Source organism: Aptenodytes patagonicus, chromosome 2, assembly GCF_965638725.1.
Source record: "Aptenodytes patagonicus chromosome 2, bAptPat1.pri.cur, whole genome shotgun sequence".
Lineage (NCBI taxonomy): Eukaryota > Metazoa > Chordata > Aves > Sphenisciformes > Spheniscidae > Aptenodytes > Aptenodytes patagonicus.
The window spans coordinates 102,130,679-102,152,965 of NC_134950.1; the positions used below are offsets into that span (position 1 = coordinate 102,130,679).

The window sequence follows — 22,287 nt, forward strand, 5'->3', positions numbered from 1 at the left end:
TGAGGATCCAGACTTCTTTGTCCTTCTCAAAAAACTACCATTCACACAGGAACATTAACACTCTCAATCAAATCACTTATGACAAGCATATTATTCTAATTGCTGGCATTATATTTACAGCAGCACTACAACTAGAAAAGCCTTAAGACAAAGACATTGTAGGCATCTGTAACAAAAAACAGTAATTTTTGCAAACGTAACTAAATGCAGGTTTTACAGCAACAGAACACAAATGTCTGTTCACAAACTGCATGCGCATACGGTGATCATACACTTTAAAGTACAGTAAGAGCCATACTTAATGCTATGTTCCCATTTTTACTTATAATTATTCACTTTCAATATATTGAAGTCAGGTAGCACTCATATTTTGCCTATGCATAATCTAACAAGGGTAACATGTTATAGCCTCAAATCAGATGAATGTTATATATATATATCTACATATTTTCGAATAGCCATAAAATGACATTTTCCAACATTCTTTGCTGTCATTACCTTTTTGTTGGCACTGAGGTTTTCAGCAGGGATCTGAAGTGTTACTTGATAATCTGTTAGTTTACTCATTTCTTCTGCTAAGAAGTTTGCTTCTCTCACCAGTGTATTTGCCTTTACTATCTGCTCTCGAAGTTTAGCCAGGCTCTGTCGAAACAATTCATCCCTGTGGTGCAGTAGGTAACATGAAAAATACACAGAAACCTATTTCTATTATTGGAAAGCTGCAAATAGAGGTGCTAACAAAGACTTTTCTGAAACAAGTTGAAGAAGAAATGCTGTATAGCACTGTCAGCAAACACACATTAAACAAACATTACTGTTGAGATAAGTCTAGCACAGTAATGCCCAAATAAAAGAGCACAGTACTATGGGAGCTGTTACAGTGATGATTTCTTAAAAGCCCTAGGGACATTCCTAATTTTCAATAAATGAAATAATTGCAGCTGTCTCTGTCTTTAATCTGGAGTCCTGTTCCACAGAAACTACCAGTCCCAACATGTGAGACCTCATCTAGATAAAACCCGCTCTTCCTCAGATCATGATGTTGGAACCTGCAATCACTGCAGGCCACAGCTTTACATCACAGCTAGAGGCTCTGCAGTGCTATAGACCCCCAAGATCTCCCTCCTTACACTTAAGCCATCTCAAGTGTACACATTAAAAAAAAAAAAAAAAAAATCTTAAGTCCTATATACCCAAAGTACCTTTTAAGTAATAGATGAATGAGCACAGGTTAAAGCTTGTGCACTCTGTACAGCTAACAGTCTCGGGACAAATTCCAAAAAGGTTTCTGAGGCCTGTCTGAGCAAATCTGTTCTAACATAACACCTGGCAAACCTGCTATGACACATACTATACCTCCACCTGCGATACTGAGATACACTCTCACCTGGGGTTCTCATCTTTAATTTGCCTTTTAAAAGTATCATGATTATCCTCTGAGCAAATGTGAAGTACCCCTTTCTGCTTTTCTTTGTAATCCCAACAGCATTTACTGCATCTCATCATCTTCATAAAACTCATGATCAAACTTCAGACATTTCAGTGACCAGCACTCCCCTGTATGATTTTTTAGCTTTTCTATGCAAAGTCCTACTGAAATACAGTACATGTTGTGCACATACACTTCTAATTTCTACAAGATACATTACATTACGGACAAGCATAAGAGGAACAAGTAAACTCATGGGCCTTGCTGTGAACACAGGCAAAGTTTGCCTATTTGCCTTTATTCAGATAAGCTTAGATCTTTTGTACGTCTTTATAGTACAAACCACAAACAGCTGTTAATATGCCTTTCAGTCCCCAGCAGAATTCTTCTTGAGTGGCTATCTTTTTTCAAAATACCACAAAGAACAGCTGGGTAATTCAAATTGCACTCTGCTGGTTCCCTGACACCATACCAAAGTGGTAAACGACCAGCAGTGTTAGAAGCAGCCCTGACCTTTAGTGCCTTCAACATGCTAAAACATGCAGCTTTGTCTCTCTCCTCTATCTGGCCTAAGTTTGCAACAGTGGTGGGTTTTGTTGGATCTTAAACAGCTCGGATTTTTAGTCCACTTCCTCCGTATCTGCTCCCGGCATTATACGGAAAATTCCTTTCCCTCTGCCTCTTGCTTCTGTTATCCAGGCCATCAAGATTAAACGAGCAATTCCAGACCATGGGAGTGACACATTCCACAGACAGCTATAATTTTGGATTCACCCAGGAGATGAAGGTAGAGTCAAGAATTACTCACTAAATAGTACTTAATACTGAGAGTGCATTACACCTGCAACCACTGCAAGACAGCTGCCTAGCTTGAGAAACAGAAGGCAGCTTTGATCTGTAAGTGCTGGACAAGCCACGGGATTCAGCTACTGCCAGTCCCTTCCTCGATCCCGGAAACCGCCATCTGGTGAGCTTTTTGGGGAGGCTCCCACACCAATCTTGCCTTAGCTAGATTCTTGAGAAAGGAATGGTTTAACACTATAAAGAGGACTTATGAGTAACTCGACCAATTATAATGGGTAGTTCTGATTACAGTCATGTTTTTCTTTATATAGCTGTGCCAGCACCCTTCCAGAAACTTAAGCAAAAAAAAAAACATGCTTCAGATAGTAAGAATTAAGAAATCCTACACAAAACATACAACAAGCTCCATCAGGATATTAACTGAAGCAAATACCCACTGAACATGAAATCCTGAAACAATCATTTAAACCAAACACTAGGGAAACTTACATCTGACACTCACAAGGTGTCATTGCAAGTCTCTGTGATTCCTAATGCCAGCTACAGAATATGCTGAACTAAAACCATGGTCCAGTACACCACCGCCCTGCCTCACCCCGACAAATTAAATTTGTTCAAAGTTACAACGGGTTAACTTCATGCCAGCAGGTTTTAACACCAGGTCAGGTATCATCTGTCCTTCCATAGTCAGCATAAAGCAGGAATAAACTCTGCGCAATGTGTTCTAGCTGATCTGACAGATACAACCACGTGCCTACATCCGATACCTATCAAATTAATTTTGCTGGCCGATCCGGTAGAGCTCAGCTTCATTTGCAATGGCAACAGAGCAACAGCTAAAACTGCACTAATCAAATCCCATGCAATCCAGACACTTGGCTCTTTCGCACGTTCTTCACATCCAGTCATCCCATTTTTTCCTGCATTTCTTGCCCTCTGGCCAGTTGGCCAGTAAACACCTTCTCAGCACCATGTTGCCATGCTTTTACAGCAGAAATCCCTCAAAGATTTTTTTTCTGGTTTCTTATTTAAGAAGATTCAAATTTTTTGCCCTTTTTTTTTTCAGAAGCCCAAACCTCTTCTAGAACTATAAATAAATAAAAAGTATACCTAAGAGGATCTTCTGGGGGACAGGAAACTGATAATTAGTTCTTCCAGAACTGCTTATTCAATGGCAGTGCCACCAAAACATTATCAGACTCCTTACTGATAGCTACAAAGAGCATTCATTCTCTTTTTTAGAATGCAGCAAAGTACAGTCTTCAAGTAGTTCAACAGTTTACTCTATATGAGTAAAGCATTTACCCATGAAATCCAGAGGCAAAAATGCTTGTTCAAGGCACAGCTCCTCCTAAGAAATGTCTAACAACTATTGAGAAGAGAAGGCTGGCAGAACACTTAGCCTTGATATCACTCCAGATTCTCATTTTTTATGTCATTACAGGATTGTGGTGGTTGGCTAATTTTAAGTTGATCAGTAACATTTTTTTCTTCTCAACTCACAAGGACAGGCAAGAATTTTTTTGCTCCTTCCTTTTCCCTTCTGTTGCACTTTTTAGAGGTATGGCTTCCCTTGCCAGTAAGCCCGGATCTCATCTCTGCTACTGAAGTGGGTTATCAATGATTTCTTGCTGGCCTTGCTGTGCTCAAAGCAGTTCTGAACAGCAGTGATTCCAACTAGCGTGTTTCTCATTTTGCACTCCTTCCACAGCCCTAAAAGAGCCTGCAAATCCCAACTATGACTCTGCAATGCTTTACATTCAGTTCCCAGTGATTCTGTTTTTAGCTCTTACGGGGCAAACAATTATTTTAATTAAAGTTGAAACACGCTTCCCCCTATACTTGCCATGGAAAACATTCTAGTCATCACTGGTCAACAGTTTGTTATTTTTTAGGGTTTTTTCCCAGGCCAAAGTGGGCAGAAAGTACAAAACAAAACCTTGCACAAAAACAAGATCTGTTCTGTTCTAACACTCTGAATTTGAAAACTACAACACAATCTTGGCTACCTTCGTTTAGACTCTTCTTGTACACGGATTTTTTTTTTTTTAATGGTGGAGAATAAAGCAAAAATAATCAAAATAGGAAAGAGCACTCAAACTCACTACATATAGGAAAAAGGCTGAGTGAATAATGAAGTTTCTGTTTTAAAAGAAAATAGATTAAAAAGAAACTCACAAGAAACCTGTTAGTACATCTAGTCATTCTTCCTGCTGAATTAACCCAATGACAGAATACTCATTTGTATGCTGAAAACTTATATCATCTCGGTTGCTGCCCCTAGAACTTCTCTCCATGGAGCTGACATCCTTTTCCCCCCCGATGATACTAAGAGCAAGCTTCTCCCATTGTCAAGATGCAAACACAACACATGCTGCTTAAACTCTACTCACATCTTCCTAGTCAGCTTTTTAAACTCCCCCTGCAAATCTCACGACGATCCTTCACCAAGGCTGCATTCATAATGCAAAGAACCAGCCTGTGCCGGTATCAGTCGCCCCTGTACACAAGAAGAAATTTTGGAAGCGGAAGTCGGCTCGTTTAGTAAGGGAGGAAGAAGCTTCTTCTAAAAGGGAACCGGAGGAAGAACTGTACGAGTACCCTGGAGAAGGGCCATCACGAGAACGGGAGGAGGAGAGCCGGCCGCTGATCGGGGAGGAGGAAGAGGAAGAACTCATAAACGAGGCAGTGATCACCCGATCTCTATCCCTGAGTGAGCTGCGAGATATACGAAAAGATTTCAGCCGTCGTCCAGGTGAGCATATTGTCACCTGGCTGCTCCGATGCTGGGATAATGGGGCCAGTAGCCTGGAATTAGAGGGTAGGGAAGCCAAGCAGCTGGGATCCCTTTCTAGGGAAGGGGGCATTGATAAAGCAATTGGAAAAGGGACACGTATCCTCAGCCTTTGGAGGCGACTCTTGTCAAGCGTGAAGGAAAGGTATCCCTTTAAGGAAGATGTCATATGTCGCCCAAGCAAGTGGGCCACCATGGAGAAGGGTATCCAGTTTCTGAGAGAATTAGCTGTGCTGGAGGTGATTTATGGTGACCTGAACAATAAACAACTATCCAAAGATCCAGACGAAGTCAAGTGCACACGACCCATGTGGCGGAAGTTTATAAGGAGCGCACCATCGTCATACGCCAATTCATTGGCAGTGATGACCTGGAAAGATGGAGAGGAACAAACAGTGGATGAATTGGCTAGTCAACTCCGGCAATACGAGGAAAGTCTTTCTTCCTCCATCGTCTCGGCTGTGGAGAAACTGTCCGAAAAACTGTCCCGGGAGATCCAGCAACTCAGAGAGGATAGGTCCTACTCCTCACCTGTACGGACCAGTATCTCGGCTATTAGAAGTAAGCGTTCTTTTGCTCAAGAGAGAGAATATAAAGGGTACACACCACGGGGCACCCTATGGTTTTATCTGCGTGACCACGGAGAGGACATGAGGAAGTGGGATGGGAAACCTACCGCAGCCCTAGGGGCACGGGTACGCGAATTGCAAGGGAAAACAATCACAGAAAGAGGTTCTTCCAGGAAAATTGCTGCTCCAGTTTCCAGCGGGCAGTTCCCCAGAGAGAGTAGAAGGGCTGATCTTACTCTTGATCTTAATGAAGAAACTTCTGACCCGTACGTACAAGAAATGAGAAATGAGTACTGTGATGAGGATTAGAGGGGCCCTGCCTCCAGCCAGGGGGAGGAAAGGGACAACCGGGTTTACTGGACTGTGTGGATTCGATGGCCTGGCACGTCAGACCCACAGAAGTATAAGGCTCTGGTAGACACCGGTGCACAGTGTACCCTAATGCCATCAAGCTATATAGGGGCAGAACCCATCTGTATTTCTGGGGTGACGGGGGGATCCCAACAGCTAACTGTATTGGAAGCCGAAGTGAGTTTAACTGGGAACGGGTGGCAGAAGCACCCCATTGTGACTGGCCCAGATGCTCCGTGCATCCTTGGCATAGACTACCTCAGGAGAGGGTATTTCAAGGACCCAAAAGGGTACCGGTGGGCTTTTGGTATAGCTGCCTTGGAGATGGAGGAAATTAAACAGCTGTCCACCTTGCCTGGTCTTTCGGAGGACCCCTCTGTTGTGGGGTTGCTGAAGGTCGAAGACCAACAAGTGCCAATTGCTACCACCACAGTGCACCGGCGGCAATATCGCACCAACCGAGACTCCCTGATTCCCATCCATAAGCTGATTCGTCGACTGGAGAGCCAAGGAGTGATCAGCAAGACCCGCTCACCCTTTAACAGTCCCATATGGCCAGTGCGGAAGTCTAATGGAGAGTGGAGACTAACAGTAGACTATCGTGGCCTAAATGAAGTCACGCCACCGCTGAGTGCCGCTGTGCCAGACATGCTAGAACTTCAATACGAACTGGAGTCAAAGGCAGCCAAGTGGTATGCCACAGTTGATATTGCTAATGCGTTTTTCTCAATCCCTTTGGCAGCAGAGTGCAGGCCACAGTTTGCTTTCACTTGGAGGGGCGTTCAGTACACCTGGAACCGACTGCCCCAGGGGTGGAAACACAGCCCTACCATTTGCCATGGACTAATCCAGACTGCACTAGAACAGGGTGGAGCTCCAGAACACCTGCAATACATTGATGATATCATCGTGTGGGGCAACACAGCAGGAGAAGTTTTTGAAAAAGGGAAGGAAATAGTCCAAATCCTGCTGAAGGCCGGTTTTGCCATAAAACAAAGTAAGGTCAAGGGACCTGCACAGGAGATCCAATTTTTAGGAATAAAATGGCAAGATGGACGTCGTCAGATCCCAATGGATGTGATCAACAAAATAACAGCCATGTCTCCACCAACTAGCAAAAAGGAAACACAAGCTTTCTTAGGCGTCGTGGGTTTTTGGAGAATGCACATTCCAAATTACAGTCTGATTGTAAACCCTCTCTATCAAGTGACCCGGAAGAAGAACGATTTCAAATGGGGCCCTGAGCAACGACAAGCTTTTGAACAAATTAAACGGGAGATAGTTCATGCAGTAGCCCTGGGGCCAGTCCGGGCAGGGCAAGAGGTAAAAAATGTGCTCTATACCGCAGCCGGGGAGAACGGCCCTACCTGGAGCCTCTGGCAGAAAGCACCAGGGGAGACTCGAGGTCGACCCCTAGGGTTTTGGAGTCGGGGATACAGAGGATCCGAGGCCCGCTATACTCCAACTGAAAAAGAGATATTAGCAGCATATGAAGGGGTTCGAGCTGCTTCAGAAGTGATCGGCACTGAAGCACAGCTCCTCCTGGCACCCCGACTGCCGGTGCTAGGCTGGATGTTCAGAGGGAGGGTCCCCTGTACACATCATGCAACTGATGCTACATGGAGTAAGTGGGTTGCACTGATCACACAACGGGCTCGAATAGGAAACCCCAGTCGCCCAGGAATCCTGGAAGTGATCATGGATTGGCCAGAGGGTAAAGATTTTGGAATATTGCCAGAGGAGGAGGTAACGCGTGCTGAAGAGGCCCCAATGTATAATGAACTACCAGAAAATGAGAAGCAATATGCCCTGTTCACTGATGCGTCCTGTCGTCTTGTGGGAAAACATCGGAGGTGGAAAGCTGCTGTATGGAGTCCTATGCGACAAGTTGTAGAAACTGCTGAAGGAGAAGGTGAATCGAGCCAATTTGCAGAAGTAAAGGCCATCCAGCTGGCTTTAGACATTGCTGACCGAGAAAAGTGGCCAGTGCTCTATCTCTATACTGACTCATGGATGGTGGCAAATGCCCTGTGGGGGTGGTTGCAGCAATGGAAGCAGAGCAACTGGCAGCGCAGAGGCAAACCCATCTGGGCTGCCGCATTGTGGCAAGATATTGCTGCCCGGGTGGAGAACCTGGTTGTAAAAGTCCGTCACGTAGATGCTCACGTACCCAAGAGTCGGGCCACTGAAGAACATCAAAATAACCAGCAGGTGGATCAGGCTGCTAAGATTGAAGTGGCTCAGGTGGATCTGGACTGGCAACATAAGGGTGAATTATTTCTAGCTCGGTGGGCCCATGACACCTCAGGCCACCAAGGAAGAGATGCAACATATAGATGGGCTCGTGATCGAGGGGTGGACTTGACCATGGACACTATAGCCCAGGTTATCCATGAATGCGAAACATGCGCTGCAATCAAACAAGCCAAGCGGTTAAAGCCTTTTTGGTATGGAGGACGATGGTTGAAATATAAATATGGGGAGGCCTGGCAGATTGATTATATCACACTCCCACAAACCCGCCAAGGCAAGCGCCACGTGCTTACAATGGTGGAGGCAACCACCGGATGGCTGGAAACATATCCTGTGCCCCATGCCACCGCCCGGAACACTATCCTGGGCCTTGAAAAGCAAGTCCTATGGCGACATGGCACCCCAGAAAGAATTGAGTCAGACAACGGGACTCATTTCCGAAACAACCTCATAGACACCTGGGCCAAAGAGCACGGCATTGAGTGGGTGTATGACATCCCCTATCATGCACCAGCCTCTGGGAAAATTGAACGATACAATGGACTGTTAAAGACTACGCTGAGAGCAATGGGTGGCGGGACGTTCAAACATTGGGATACGCATTTAGCAAAGGCCACCTGGTTAGTCAACACTAGGGGATCTGCCAATCGAGCAGGCCCTGCCCAGTCAGAACTTTTACGTACTGTAGATGGGAATAAAGTTCCTGTAGTGCACATAAAAAATATGCTGGGGAAGACAGTCTGGGTTATTCCTGCCTCAGGCAGAGGCAAACCCATCCATGGGATTGCTTTTGCTCAAGGACCTGGGTGCACTTGGTGGATAATGCGGGAGGATGGGGAAGTCCGATGTGTACCTCAAGGGGATTTGATTTTGGGTGAGAATAGCCAATGATCTGAATTATGTGATGTTAAGTACTAATTATAGTTATAATAGTTATACTAATAATACACAGATATACTAATAATACTAATAATATTATATGCCATACTAATGTTATTACAATAAGAATCACCCAGACTAATGAAGAATAACTTCAGTGAAACCAAGCAAAGCACAGTGATGATGGTACCAGAACTGACTTCAACATGGAACAATCCAACACCACATACCATCTCCATTTTTCCTGCCCTGAAAGATTATTATGACAGATGGAGCCCGAAGTCATGGACTAAATGAACTCACCGAACATTTTAGAGGGATGGCCCACAGACGAAGGGAATGATATCTCTGTGTGTGTGTGTATATATATATATATATATATATATATAAAGGGGTGGTGATTAATGAAAATGTACTGGAAAATATGAGACTTGAGCATGACGCAGATGGTATAGAATAAGGGGTGGATATTGTCCTGGTTTCGGCAGGGATAGAGTTAATTTCTTTTCTAGTAGCTGGTACAGTGTTTTGGATTTAGGATGAGAACAAAGTTGATAACGCACCGATGTTTTAGTTGTTGCTAGGTAATGCTTACACTAGCCAAGGACTTTTCAGCTTCCCATGTTCTACCGACTGAGAAGGCTGAAGGTGCACAAGAAGCTGGGAGGGGGCACAGCCAAACTGGCCAAAGGGACATTCCATACCATGTGACGTCATGCTCAGTACATAAACTGGGGAAAGCTGGCCGGGGGGGCCGCTGCTCGGGGACTGGCTGGGCATCGGTCGGCGGGTGGTGAGCAATTGTACTGTGCATCACTTGCTTTGTGTATTATTATTATTATTATCATATTATTATTATTATCATTTTATTTCAATTATTAAACTGTTTTTATCTCAACCCACGAGTCTTTCTAACTTGTGCTCTTCCAATTCTCTCCCCCATCCCACCGGGTGGGGGGGAGTGAGCGAGCGGCTGCGTGGTGCTTAGTTGCCGACTGAAGTTAAACCACGACAAGGTGCCATGCTATTCCTTTGTAAAGAGGCCTTTTCACCTCATGGCAAGCCTTTTACTTCCTAAACAGCTCAAACATACTCCATTTGACTATTCTGCAGTTCTCCAATACACAGCAATCCTCTTCTAAAGCTGGGCTTACTTTTTGAAACACGTACATACAACATTTAAGGACTCGCATTTTCTGGGTTTTTTATGGTTTTAGATTGCGAAATACCATGCTCTTATTGTATACCCTCAACACACAATACTCCTTAGTGGACTCCTTAGTAGTCTGAGTTGACAAATTTACCTCTGCACTACCCTTTCCTTTCTTTCCAGAAGTAACTGAAAACAATAATCACTAAACCAAACATTTCAGAAGCACTTTTCTAATTTAAAAAAACAACAACAAAAAAAATGCTATAATGCTCATCAATAAAAGCTACATTCTTCATTTGTGTATTAAATCAAACAGGAAGATCTTGTACGCATGTTACACATCAGAACCTAGTCCTAAATGAAATGCTCATACTTTGGTACAGGCAGATCTTGTACTGCATGTCAACTCTACCAAAAAATATTGTAAGTTTCTGACAAATGGCTCAAGTCCCATCTTTCACCCTTTGTAGTTCTTAATTCCTTTGTTTTAAGTCCAGTATTCTCACCTCTCTTCTGTCCAGAGATTTACTTTCTGCTGTGCAGTCTGAGCAGTGTAGGAGAGTCTGTCGCTGCCATGCTGATGCTGCCTTTCTGGAGAGAGCTGCTGCCGCAACAGCTCTAATTCACGTTCATACATCAGCCGCTGCTCCTCAAGAGCACTCCGCTTCTCTTCCAAGTACTGCTTCTCCAAAATCTGGACCACATTTTGTACTGGGTCTAAAAAGAAGAAAGAAAAAAAAAAAAAAAGAGAAAAAAACAGAACAGTGAGAAAATGCAATTTCAGCATTAGAGAACACCCATTATTTATTTGGTAACAGCAATGAACATGTCCCAGAGTCTTTGCAAACACAAGATGGCCATTGCCCACCAAAACAAAAGCCAAAATAATAAATATTGCATTAAATAAATAAATCCAAACAAGAAAAAAAAATACAGCATGCAAAGAGGCTAGAACAATGGTTAAGACCCTTGTCTACTGCATACTTCAACACTGTGAAGTTATAGTATGTTCCAGAATCCCAGTAGGAAAAAAAAAGAATACATGGAAAAGGGGACAAATTAATAAGAAGAAAACAAAGCAAAATACAAGGGAAGATGATGTTAACCAGAGAAGGAAACGACTTACGGAAGTGAAAAGCAATTTACTTTCTCCATTTTGGTAGAGAATGAAACATGTTGGAGAGCTGCAGATGAAAATTGAGACAAACAAATTGCCTGACTAGTCAAGCATCGCATTGCACCAATGTGCTTCACAGCACTGAAGCAGACAAAGTACCTTCTGGAGGGGATTTCTGCATTTAGCTTTACAAAACACATTTCACCTCTGTATCAACCCAGAACAAATATCCATTTGGATACTCTAACCTAAAACAACAACTGCTTGTGTCAATCAGCTACGGTTAAACCTAAATTGCGTTCAAATTAAAGAAACATTACTCTGTCTATTCCCAGGTTTAGGTCCAATGCCAGACTGTGCCTCTGAAAGGGCAATTCAATGCAATAAGCTCCTTCTATATACTACCAGTATATATCTGTTTCATGTATATAAATCTGAAAGCTTAAATACAACAACAAAGTGGTTTGCAAGAAGACCAATCTAGATGAATATCTGAGTGACAGCACATCACCTAACAAATTGCTGATTCTGTACATCAGAAGGGGAAGGGAAAGGAGCTCCATAGTTGGAGTGGTGGATTATTACGGGAAGCAACATTGCAGCTCTAGGACATGCCAGGATTTTCAAATTCAAAACACTTCAGCTTTAAAATAATTGTTTGTGATACCTCTTCCATTTTGCAAATATAAATAAAAAAAGAGCTGCTATGACTTTTAAGGATGCCAGTCTGTCACAAAGGAGGGAGAAAAATAAATCTAGATTTAATTACACCGTCCCACTTTGGAACTAGAGGTGTGCTTCTCAAAAAAAAAAAAACCAAACCCAAAAAACACATCAGTGCGATTTAGTTATGAACCATCTTGCCTTCACTACCAAAACTCAGTCCTCGTAAGATTTTGTACAAGTTTTCCTGATACTACAATGCTACATGAAACAAGATTTGGGTTACTATAGCATGCAATAGAGGATTCACATGAAAGGTTCTATAGGGTTTTCATCACTAGCAGTGTTATGTTGGTCACCATAACATGTACACACACTCTCCCAAAAACCACATCCCCTGTATCTTCGCAAACCAATGTAGCATTACTGTATTTAGTAATCTATAACAACTTACTTAGTACTAAAACTACTGAGACCAATTTTGCTGAAGATAAACTAGCTCACTGTCTGCAATTTTAACATACATGGCCATTGAGGCAAGTCACCTCATAAAACAAATCCTTCCTATTATAAGTGCCAGAGAAGCAAACAGGATCTCCAGGGTTCTGTTGCTACAGTGGGTTTTGTATTTGCCTCTCAGCATCCTTTTTTGAAATACTAAGATTGATGTAAAGCACATCTTTATTTTTAGCAGAAAACAGACACTACTGCAAGTTGCTACTGCGGCCCTAGCCTTATCCATGGAAGAAATCACTGGCTTCACACAACGGCATCATAAAATACCACCACGATGGTAATCATAAAGCACAAAGTTAAAAATCAGTCAGTATAAATAGCAACCAAATAGCAAAACAGTGATGCATAAAACTGTCTTAAAAATAACCAGAAATATTACTTTTTAGTACGTGACATTCTCACAAAGACAGTTAGCTATTTTTAGCTTTTAAACAGACAGTGCAACAAAAACAATTCACTGAACCAAGTTCTAATATTCTAGATGACAAACCAACTTGTTATGTTGATCTGCATCATCATTATCCTCCTAACTCCTCCAGATAATACCAGAATTACCTTCACATGCATAGGTTTTACTGCGTAATCCCTAAAACAGTTTTAGTTATGTGTAAGAATGGTTGAGAAATCAGGTATTACACAGAAGATAGAGAAGAGGCATGGAAGAAATTAAAAGCCTTCTATTGTGTTTGCAAACACAGGAAATGAATCTAAGGCTGACTCATTAAGACAAGACTTTCCTAAACTGCTCAAAGACCAGCTCCGAGTTCAGGGAGCAGATTTCCTTAACAAAAGCGATCTTTTCAGCCACCTAGACTTACAGAATCACAGCCACCACAGGATCAAATTATACCATGGAAAATATTTGGAACAAGATGCAAGAACCTAGTCTAAAAATTCCCAATTTCAACGAAATCCACTACTGTTTAGGGGGGAAAAAAAAAAAAGGTGGGTTATGCTTATATTGAAATGCAAAAGGTAAATTTACACTTTTAGAAAAGTCTTCGATTTAACTTTGGAAAGAGTTTACACTGAAAACCCCAAGCCTTTCACAGTGAAAAAGCAAAATATGGTGTGAATTATAAACCATCTAGTTAGAAGATGAAAAAATAAACAGTCAAGTTTTTCACAATTCAAAAGAACTACAATAGTGTTTAAGTTAGATTTAAACACCATGTTCCACAATTTTGGATTTCTCATGCAAAGTCAAATAAATTAGGGAAGATTCTACCCAGTGCCTGCCAAACGCACAGCAAATTCCATACAGTGTTAAAAGTCCCAAGTCCCAATCCTTCACATATTTATGTGACGAGTTCAATGGCCCTGAGAAGACCATTCATATGTAGTTAATCCTCCGCAAAATGTTAGAATATTAACATTGAACCAGAAGAATGTACTTTCTCCATAGGATGAGCAGCATTTATTACCTTGCTGCAATGTCACTTAATTCACATTTGGAATCTGTTAATCCAGTAACAACAATGCTGAATAAATTCCTTAAGATTTCATGTAAGTGCATTTTTCTAAGCAAGCTAGAAGGTTATGACACAGGCTGCTTTGCTAAGTTTCATCAAAATCCCCACCCTGCGCTGTAACAGATTTGTTTGCTTAAATGAGAAGCTGCGTAAACTAATCACATTGTTTACTTAACCACTGCACCGTATACAAGAATAAAGTAAACTTCTTTGCTGCATTCTGTGTTTGACCAGCATCACAAACTAGTGGTACAAAGCTGATCTGACAGAATCCCCCAAAAGAAAGTGAACATGCTGAAGAGAGGAAAGAATCTGGATGTTTTCTTTACAGCTGTTTTCAAAGTTACACATTTTCCTCAGAGCTTCTCTGGAGCCGGATGCAGTGTGTGACACTGTTGTACGGGTTACATGCGATAAAAACAAATGTGTTTGCACCCTGGAGAAGCTAGGCTATTTATTTAAAGAGGGTTACTGTTCTCAGATAGATCAAGGGGGGAAAAAACCAAAACAAAGGAAAATCAAAACCTCTTGCTTTGGGCTGTATCAAACCACTGATGTGAATGAAAAATCCCAAACCCATACATGCCTATAAAATAATTATCTAATAAAATTTTTAAGACACCTCTTTATTCCCTCCCTAGGGCTTCTCCAGAGAATATGGATAATAGAATTAACTGTCTTCAGTTATTTAGTTATTTCTTCTTCCTTACCCATATTTATTTTTCTTTTTAAGGAAGAATAAATAAACGGTATTGCAACAAAGCTGCTTTACTTCTTACCCAACAAACTGGAAGCCTGTCATAAAAAAACTCCTGTATTTTAGCTATACCATTGAGAAGAACAGAACCTGGAAGCGCTACCAGGCTTTGAATCAAAAGACCAGCCTATGATCCTCACAGTCACTTGTTTTGTCAGGGGTTCATTACCACTTACTACTCCAACTTAGTTAAGCAACACCTATGTGGGAGGGAGCAGAAGAGACAAGAAGCAGAGTAATTGGGTTATGATACCTCTGAAACTGTGCGACACATATGACTGCTAACATTTGCTGTGCATTAGGGAGGAAAGAGCTCTAATGAAACAGCGAGGTCTGTACCGTTCTTGAACAAAGACACAGAAAACAACTGACTAAGACAAAAATTGGCCTGGACCACAATCTATATTTAAAAAGCCTACTGAACTAAAATGTAAAAGACACTTGAAATATTGTGAAGAATCATTTCCATCAGCTAGATAACAACACATGAAAACCAAAAAACGTTGACTCTCCATTCAAAGAACACTGACTCACTGTAGACAGCTACAGTTTAGTCAAATCCCTGGTTAGTGACAAGCAGATCAAACATCAATTAATGCTTTCAAATTTCTCCAGCAGTCTCATGCATGAGCCAATTGAGTTCAAAACCTTTGTCCCAGTTTTGGCACAGATACGGGATGGTTTGAGGCCTTAAGACAGGTAACAGAATCTTCACAAGAGACGACAACACTGAAGACCACCAGGATGGCAGATTCATCTGAAATTCGTCTCCTGGTATGAGTGAACCATAATGAGAATATTTCTGTTATCAAACAGTAATTTCACATCAACTTAAATGACCTCACCCTGTAACTCACTCACACAAGCAATCCCATTAATATCAAACTGTACAAAAAACTGCAAACTATTGCTAGAGCACCAAGCATATGAAACCATCATGCTGTACTCAACAGCAAATCAGAGAAAGTTAACGAATAAGAGGAGACCAAGAAAAAAGTAAATAGTGTATCTCAACAAGTAAACCACAGCAAACAATGGAAATACTGCGAAGATATGAAGAAAAGAACAGAAAGCAATGAAACACCATCTACTGTGTCTTCTTGGTCAGTGATCAAAAACCAAGGTATTTGCCTCTCAAATTTTGTTTATTAAAAAACCTGTACAAAGCATTCAGCAGTTTGCCAAGTTTTTCAGCATTTCTTCATACCATATTATATCATATGAACTATGACTTGCCTTCTGGAAACCATGAAAACACCACATTGTTTTATATATACACCATACCATTATTTTCTATATACTTTATTTTATTATGCTGTCCAAAAAAAAGGCATCACAATAGGTTTTAACAAAGATTAAATAAAATATTGAGAGTGATCAAGCATTAAAAACCACGCTAGCTGACATTTGGCTATTGGTTTGTTATCATTTCAGTGTTTTTCTACTAAGGTTAAAATGGTGTCAGTAATATTTGATACAAAAGGAAGGATGAAACTAACTGAGCCATATCTGGAGCACCCTTTTGTCTGCAGTAACTTGCAAAAGCAAGAGGTTAGTAGGACTTAATTATTTGACATGATGATTACAACTCAGCTGCACTATAAAGGACAGATGTGCAGATAAAATTGCATGTCAGAGCACAAACCAACTATTAATTTTGTGTATGTGTCTGTATTTATACCTAGGTGCATATTTTTTTTTTATTTAGTTTCTGTAAAATATCTTTTTCTGAAAATGCTCCAAAGGCCCCTGGAGCAAGTGTACCACTTGCTTTACCCAGAAATTACTTTCCATGCTGAATTTTTTAGACAATCCAGAAGAACCAGCTGCCTTACCATTACTATTCAGTGTCTTCATAATAACTTCCATTTGTGCAAACTCATAGTTGTAGTCTGGTTCTGAAGAAGCTTCACTAGCTGCATCCAAATCATGCTCTCCTAATGAAGTTTCTTTCTCAAGGTCTTTCAGCCAATCTCGTCGTTTCCGCTTTGGTAAATTGATTCTGTGTAAAAATTGAAATTCAGTTGCTAAAAAGTTTATGCAGAACAGTGGAAGAAAAAAAAAATAGGCTGAATGTAAAGAGGCTGGAATATAAACATCAACTATTACCTAAAAAAGTGGTTGTTTCCCCATAATATTCTATCTCCATGCCATAACTGAGTGACAGAACATACCAGTGCACCATTTACACAGGATCTGAAAGAAGAAAATACAACTTCAGTGAAATCCTAAAAATAAAAGGTTGAAAAGTAACTACAAGATCTACTGCTTCTCCCATCTACAGACAGTGATTTGTATCATATGATGCACAAATCTGCTAGGTTCTCACTAAAGAATCAACAGGAAAGTTACTTGTCTGATTTCTACTGTCAGAATTAAACACAAAGCACCTTTTCCCTCCAGCTTTGGCTGATAGAACTCTTCATTGAACATACAGACAAGGTTGCTTTTAGTTGCACGGTGTTCTTTAAATGCCCATTTCTCAAACTGGGTCACTGCCTGTTTCTTATGAACAGCCTGTAAACTTGGTTGCATGCAAATCCTACTGATAAAACTCTCAAAGATATAAGTTAGTCAACACAGTTGTAAAACATACTGTTAGCATACTCAGCATTCACGCGTAAGAAAAGACCCTTAGATCGAAGTTTCATTCTTTCAGCAAATGGAGTCTCTATTATTAACAAGGGTCTACTTTTGTGAACATCTGGTATGCTGCTGTATTTGCATTTAGGTTTCTTTGTATTTAAGTTTCAATCACAAAATGGGAAAAATGGAGCTGTTGAACTTTTGCATATACGAATCACAAAGTAGAACATTTTATTTGAAAGGGAAAAAAAACTTAAGTAAAATGAAAAAAGACTTTTCAGATGCAGTGTTCTGTATTCAGCTGTCTCTCTCAAGTAAGTCAACACAGACATGTAAGCAATTGATTTAAAACCAGATTTCCCCCCCCCCCCCAATTAAATTCTGGTAACTAAATTTCTGTTGACACCAGTATCTTAAGAACAGCTACTTAAGCATTGCAGATCAGGCACGAGTAAAACAAAAGTATGTTTTTTCCACTGACATGTGTCTTTGGTTCTTGCCAGTCAAAATGACTGATTTCCAGTACAGTAACTCTATCACCACAAGTCTGAATCCCATCTGTTTGAAATTTTGTACTGTAGGCTGCAGAAGAAAAATGCAAATGCTAAGAGGTATTTTACTGAAGGCAGAACGAAAGAGATCAGATTTTTTTAAAAAGCTGTGTCTCAAACTTCTGTTTCTCATTCTAATACTATTCTACACATTATTTAGATATTCAGATTTCAGTCAAGCAACATGACTATCAACTAGGACAAAAGGTACTGCTTATCACTTGCCATTGAAGATGAAGTGACAAAGACATCTACAATTCCACCCAAGAGGCCACAGTGCCCCCAAAATGAAAAATAATTAAAATATGGAAGTAGAAACAAAAGGAGAAACATGACTTCACACTGCACATTTACTAGACACAACAGTAATTAAAGATTTGGAAAAGAATTTAAAGATCTTCAGATCTTTAAAACACCTCTTTCTCACAAAATACTGAGCTTTACAACAGGAACTACTCACGAGGCACAATTTATCCTCCCCCATCAAGATAGTCTATTGTCCCACTGCACGGGTCAGGATAGCCAGCAGTGTCTCAGTGATCCTCTTACCACCCAAGATACAGACAAGCAATGGTCCCTCATTCCTACTGAATACCTTCTTGCGACGGTTTATTCTGAGCCAAACCACTGATAGCCTGTTATGCTGCAGAGGGGGTGGGTGTGTACACATGTGGGGAAATCTCAGCTTTATTGCTGAATTTCACTTCTAAGTATCCATTTAAGTCACCTATACTGAAGCTACTCATTGATCAGAATGTAAGATACTTCTGACTATGTAAAATAAAAATGCATGCAAGTTATCTTCTGGTAAAGAAAAGCAAATACTTCACTGGAAAGTGCTGCTGATCTTCCTTACCTTGCATTTTCTTTTGGTGTGAGTGTAACTTCTCCATCTAAAGCAATATCAATCTCACAGTGTTCTGGTTGGATTCCTATACCAAAGAGCTGTATATCCTGAGAGGTATCTGCCCCAACTCTTGTGTGATCCTAGAAAATAAGCTGTTACTAAGAGACAAGCAAACTATCACTGTTTAGATAACTAAGAAAATATTAGCTGAAGCACTGAGACTGCACAATCTACGTGCTCTCCTTTGCTAAGCACTTCTATAGAGCAGAAATGGTGCCACAGCAGATTTGAAGACTGTAAAGGTCACACACAAACTGTTCTTCTGCTCTCCACTTTATCTTCATACAGTTTTAGATAAAGCAAAATAAAGCAGTTGACACACAAATTCTGATTTTAAAATATCCTCAGACCATGCTTGTATGCAAGCAATAAATGCAAATAGTGAAGAAAACCAGCCATGTCATATAGGCATATATAACAGAGGGCAACATGGATAGTAAAACAAGGTGCAGAGTTGACTGCTTTTCAGAAAACAGCTATACAGCAATCAACTAAACATACTAATCTCTACATAATTTCAAGTTGTATTGTAAATTCTGCTGAAATACTTTACTTTGCTGTTGTTAGAGAAGTTGTGCTTTATTTCAAAATACAGAAGCCCTATCTCAGCCACTAAAGCACAACTATAAAAATAGACAGGATACTCTTTCATATCTTATTGACAAGGAGCTCACATTTCCTTACAAACTTACTAGGTTTGTATTTGACACTATTTCACTCTGACACGAGACTATGCTGAACAGAATGGTATGAAAGCTAGTGGTACTAGGAAAATACATTTCTGTAAATTTTAACAGTGCTTTCCCCCTCCCTTCTCTTTTTCTTATGCTTTTCTGTCAAAGACTATGTTTACTCTTACTGATTCCTACTAAACATCATCTCTTTATGATTAACTCATTGAATATTTAAAGCAATCCTCAGTTCACTAACAAAAAGAAGCATCTGACACAAGGCTCTCACTTCAAGTTCAGTCCAAAAGGCAATTCTATTCACATCCTGTCTGGAAAACCTAGAATTTATCGCAACACTGGCACACAGGGAGCACTTCTCCCACTGTTGACAATCAGGAGATCAATTAGGAAAACAATGAAGCTGAACTGCAAAGGGAGAACAAAAGCCTAAACAGTAGGAGGAGGCCTATCCTATTTTGCTGCAACTAGTCTTAAAAAAAAAAAATCTAGATACACTCTGAATAACAAATTGAGACAGATATTCAAAATAATAAACAAGTGTCCTTTCATTCTGTGTAAACACCCTGTTCACATTCTTACCTTTAAATAGTAAACCAAAAGCTCATTGAGCGCAGGGTCTGCATTCAGGTTCACCAGGTAACACTTGTCATCCCCAACCTTGATACCTGAAGACTCAAGGGAAATTCCCATGCTCTCTAGCTGTCTTTGCCTCTCCTGCAAGCACAAAAATAGGTTAATCTTGCCTGCTGCAATATGTAGAGACAAGTATAGCAAGTAAATGAAAGCAGAGCAACTAAAGGTGAAGATGCGCATGCTGAACATTCATTCTGTGTATTGCTACCAGAAACAGAACTTAAGACATTGGTCAAGTACCATATGTTTAACAGAATTTATTTTTACTCACAAACAATAAAAAGTTTGTGAGTAAAACACCTCCTTCCCCAAAGCAGCACCTACTTACCTAAGCAGCCCTACTGATTTTATTAGAGCTACTCATAAGTAACACAATGTGGCTTTGAACCTCTACGTTAGTTAAAAACTAGTCTCAGTTGCAATTATTTCAAAGATAATCATAGCCATAGATAATTTAGAAAATAGCATGCCACAGTTTAGGTTTCTTCTTTTGCAGTGTTCTTATTAATTCAGCTAAAGCATCTACTCGATCACACGTCTTTTGCTTTGCTACAGTTTGGGGTTTTTTGTTTGGCTGGTTGGGTTTGGTTTTCCCCCCCACCTTTCTTTTTTTATTATTTAAACAGTGGTTACACCGAAGCATGCTTCTCAAACATTAGGACTGGAAAGGAAAACCAACAATACTCGTTCTCCAAGCTATAGATGGAAATGATAGAAAAGTACACTGGAACCCAGAAGTCATTTTAAATACAATAATAATGAACAAACATTAGTGAATACACGTACACATTTTCCTTCTCTGGTTAAGAAGTCACTAAAAGCAAAAGCAACAAATACTGCCCAAAATTCTGATTCTTCTGTAATTCTTCATTTTCTTAGTCACTTTAAGGGAAACACATCCAAGATCCCACTGTGGTCTTATAAATATATGAGCTGCCCAAACATATTTTGATGTTTTATTTTAAAATCAAGTATTGGCTTTTATCAATGATATCATGACACAGCTACATTTATTCTAATGAAATTTAGACTTTAAAAAAAACAAACCAGAAAACAGGGGAAAAGACAAAAATCCAGAGGAATTCTAAATAGCTGGTGGGGAAGACAGCACAGTTCACTCAAGCTCATGAAATTCAGCTGACTTGCACTATATGAGTATCTGGCCTTTCCTCCTCAAAATTTCTGAAATACCTGTGCGATTTCTTCCGTTTTCCTTAGCTTTTCTTCCCAGGTGACTGTTAGCTCTTTTATTAGTTTTTCAGATTCTTCCAGTTTTTCCTTCAGTTCCGGTGCCTTCATGGCCTGAAAGATAGAAATTAGCAAAAACCTTCAGCTACTCTTCCCACTGCAATGTCTACTTGCACAAGGAAACTGAACACAGCAACATAATATGAAATGCAACAAGTACAGATTTCAACTATATCCCCAGGTTTTTCATGGCAGAAGATGAAGAAACAGGTGATTTGCAAAGGAAGAGGACAGAATCAACCTATAATGAGTCCAGATCTGAAATAGCTGAAGATCGACATAGCTCCAGAGGCTAATGAAGCCAACAAAATCTCTGGGCCTGGCCACTCAAGCTTCAGTGTCTATATAAAAATATCTGAATATTTAAAAACTTTAAGTCTTAGCTGTCTGAAGTTCAACTGTGAAGTCTTTCTCCCAACAGTAGTTTCAAATACAAATTCCTCTCGAAAATGAGCCTTCCATTCTATCTTGGTTTCGTAAGTGTTCCTAGAGTTGCATTAAAGCTTTCAGACTGACCATGTTGACTACCTTCGAAGGAAGGCATGCTCTGGAGCTAACACAGGCTTCTCATTTCACAATAAGAAACAAAAGCAAAGGGTTTGAATACATCCAGTCCCAAGTAACAATTCAACAGGCTGGCCTATAACTCTATATAACTGTTTTTAACAGAACGTGTAAGAGAAAAAACTTTTTAAAAAAAAAATTAGTAAGACTTTGGACACCATCCTACTGATTGTGTTCAGTCACAGTCTGCCAACATAATTAAGAACATGCTACAATAATATTTTCTGATTTAAAATATGGGATTAAAACAGATTTTTATTTACGAAAAAAGTGAATGGCTCCTTTTTCTTAAAGCAGATTTTCCCATTTCAGCCTGTAAGGAACTGTTCATACAAGGAACATTATTCCT

General features: G+C 40.3%; 1 protein-coding gene across 8 annotated transcripts in view; it reads right to left on the reverse strand.

Moving 5' to 3' along the window:
* Positions 1–22,287, reverse strand: part of KIF13A (kinesin family member 13A) — a 122,281-nt gene that overhangs the window by 25,816 nt on the left and 74,178 nt on the right. For 5 of the 8 annotated variants that reach the window (XM_076330606.1, XM_076330605.1, XM_076330609.1 and 2 more), the window contains exons 12-19: positions 21,318–21,428; positions 20,073–20,207; positions 18,751–18,881; positions 16,867–16,953; positions 16,593–16,759; positions 15,406–15,528; positions 10,739–10,949; positions 499–661 (exon numbers count right to left, since the gene is read on the reverse strand). In XM_076330606.1, coding sequence (XP_076186721.1) covers positions 499–661; positions 10,739–10,949; positions 15,406–15,528; positions 16,593–16,759; positions 16,867–16,953; positions 18,751–18,881; positions 20,073–20,207; positions 21,318–21,428 — 1,128 coding nt within the window. The remainder of the gene's footprint in view (positions 1–498; positions 662–10,738; positions 10,950–15,405; positions 15,529–16,592; positions 16,760–16,866; positions 16,954–18,750; positions 18,882–20,072; positions 20,208–21,317; positions 21,429–22,287) is intronic. The other 3 variants (XM_076330612.1, XM_076330608.1, XM_076330607.1) reach the window with 1 other exon arrangement.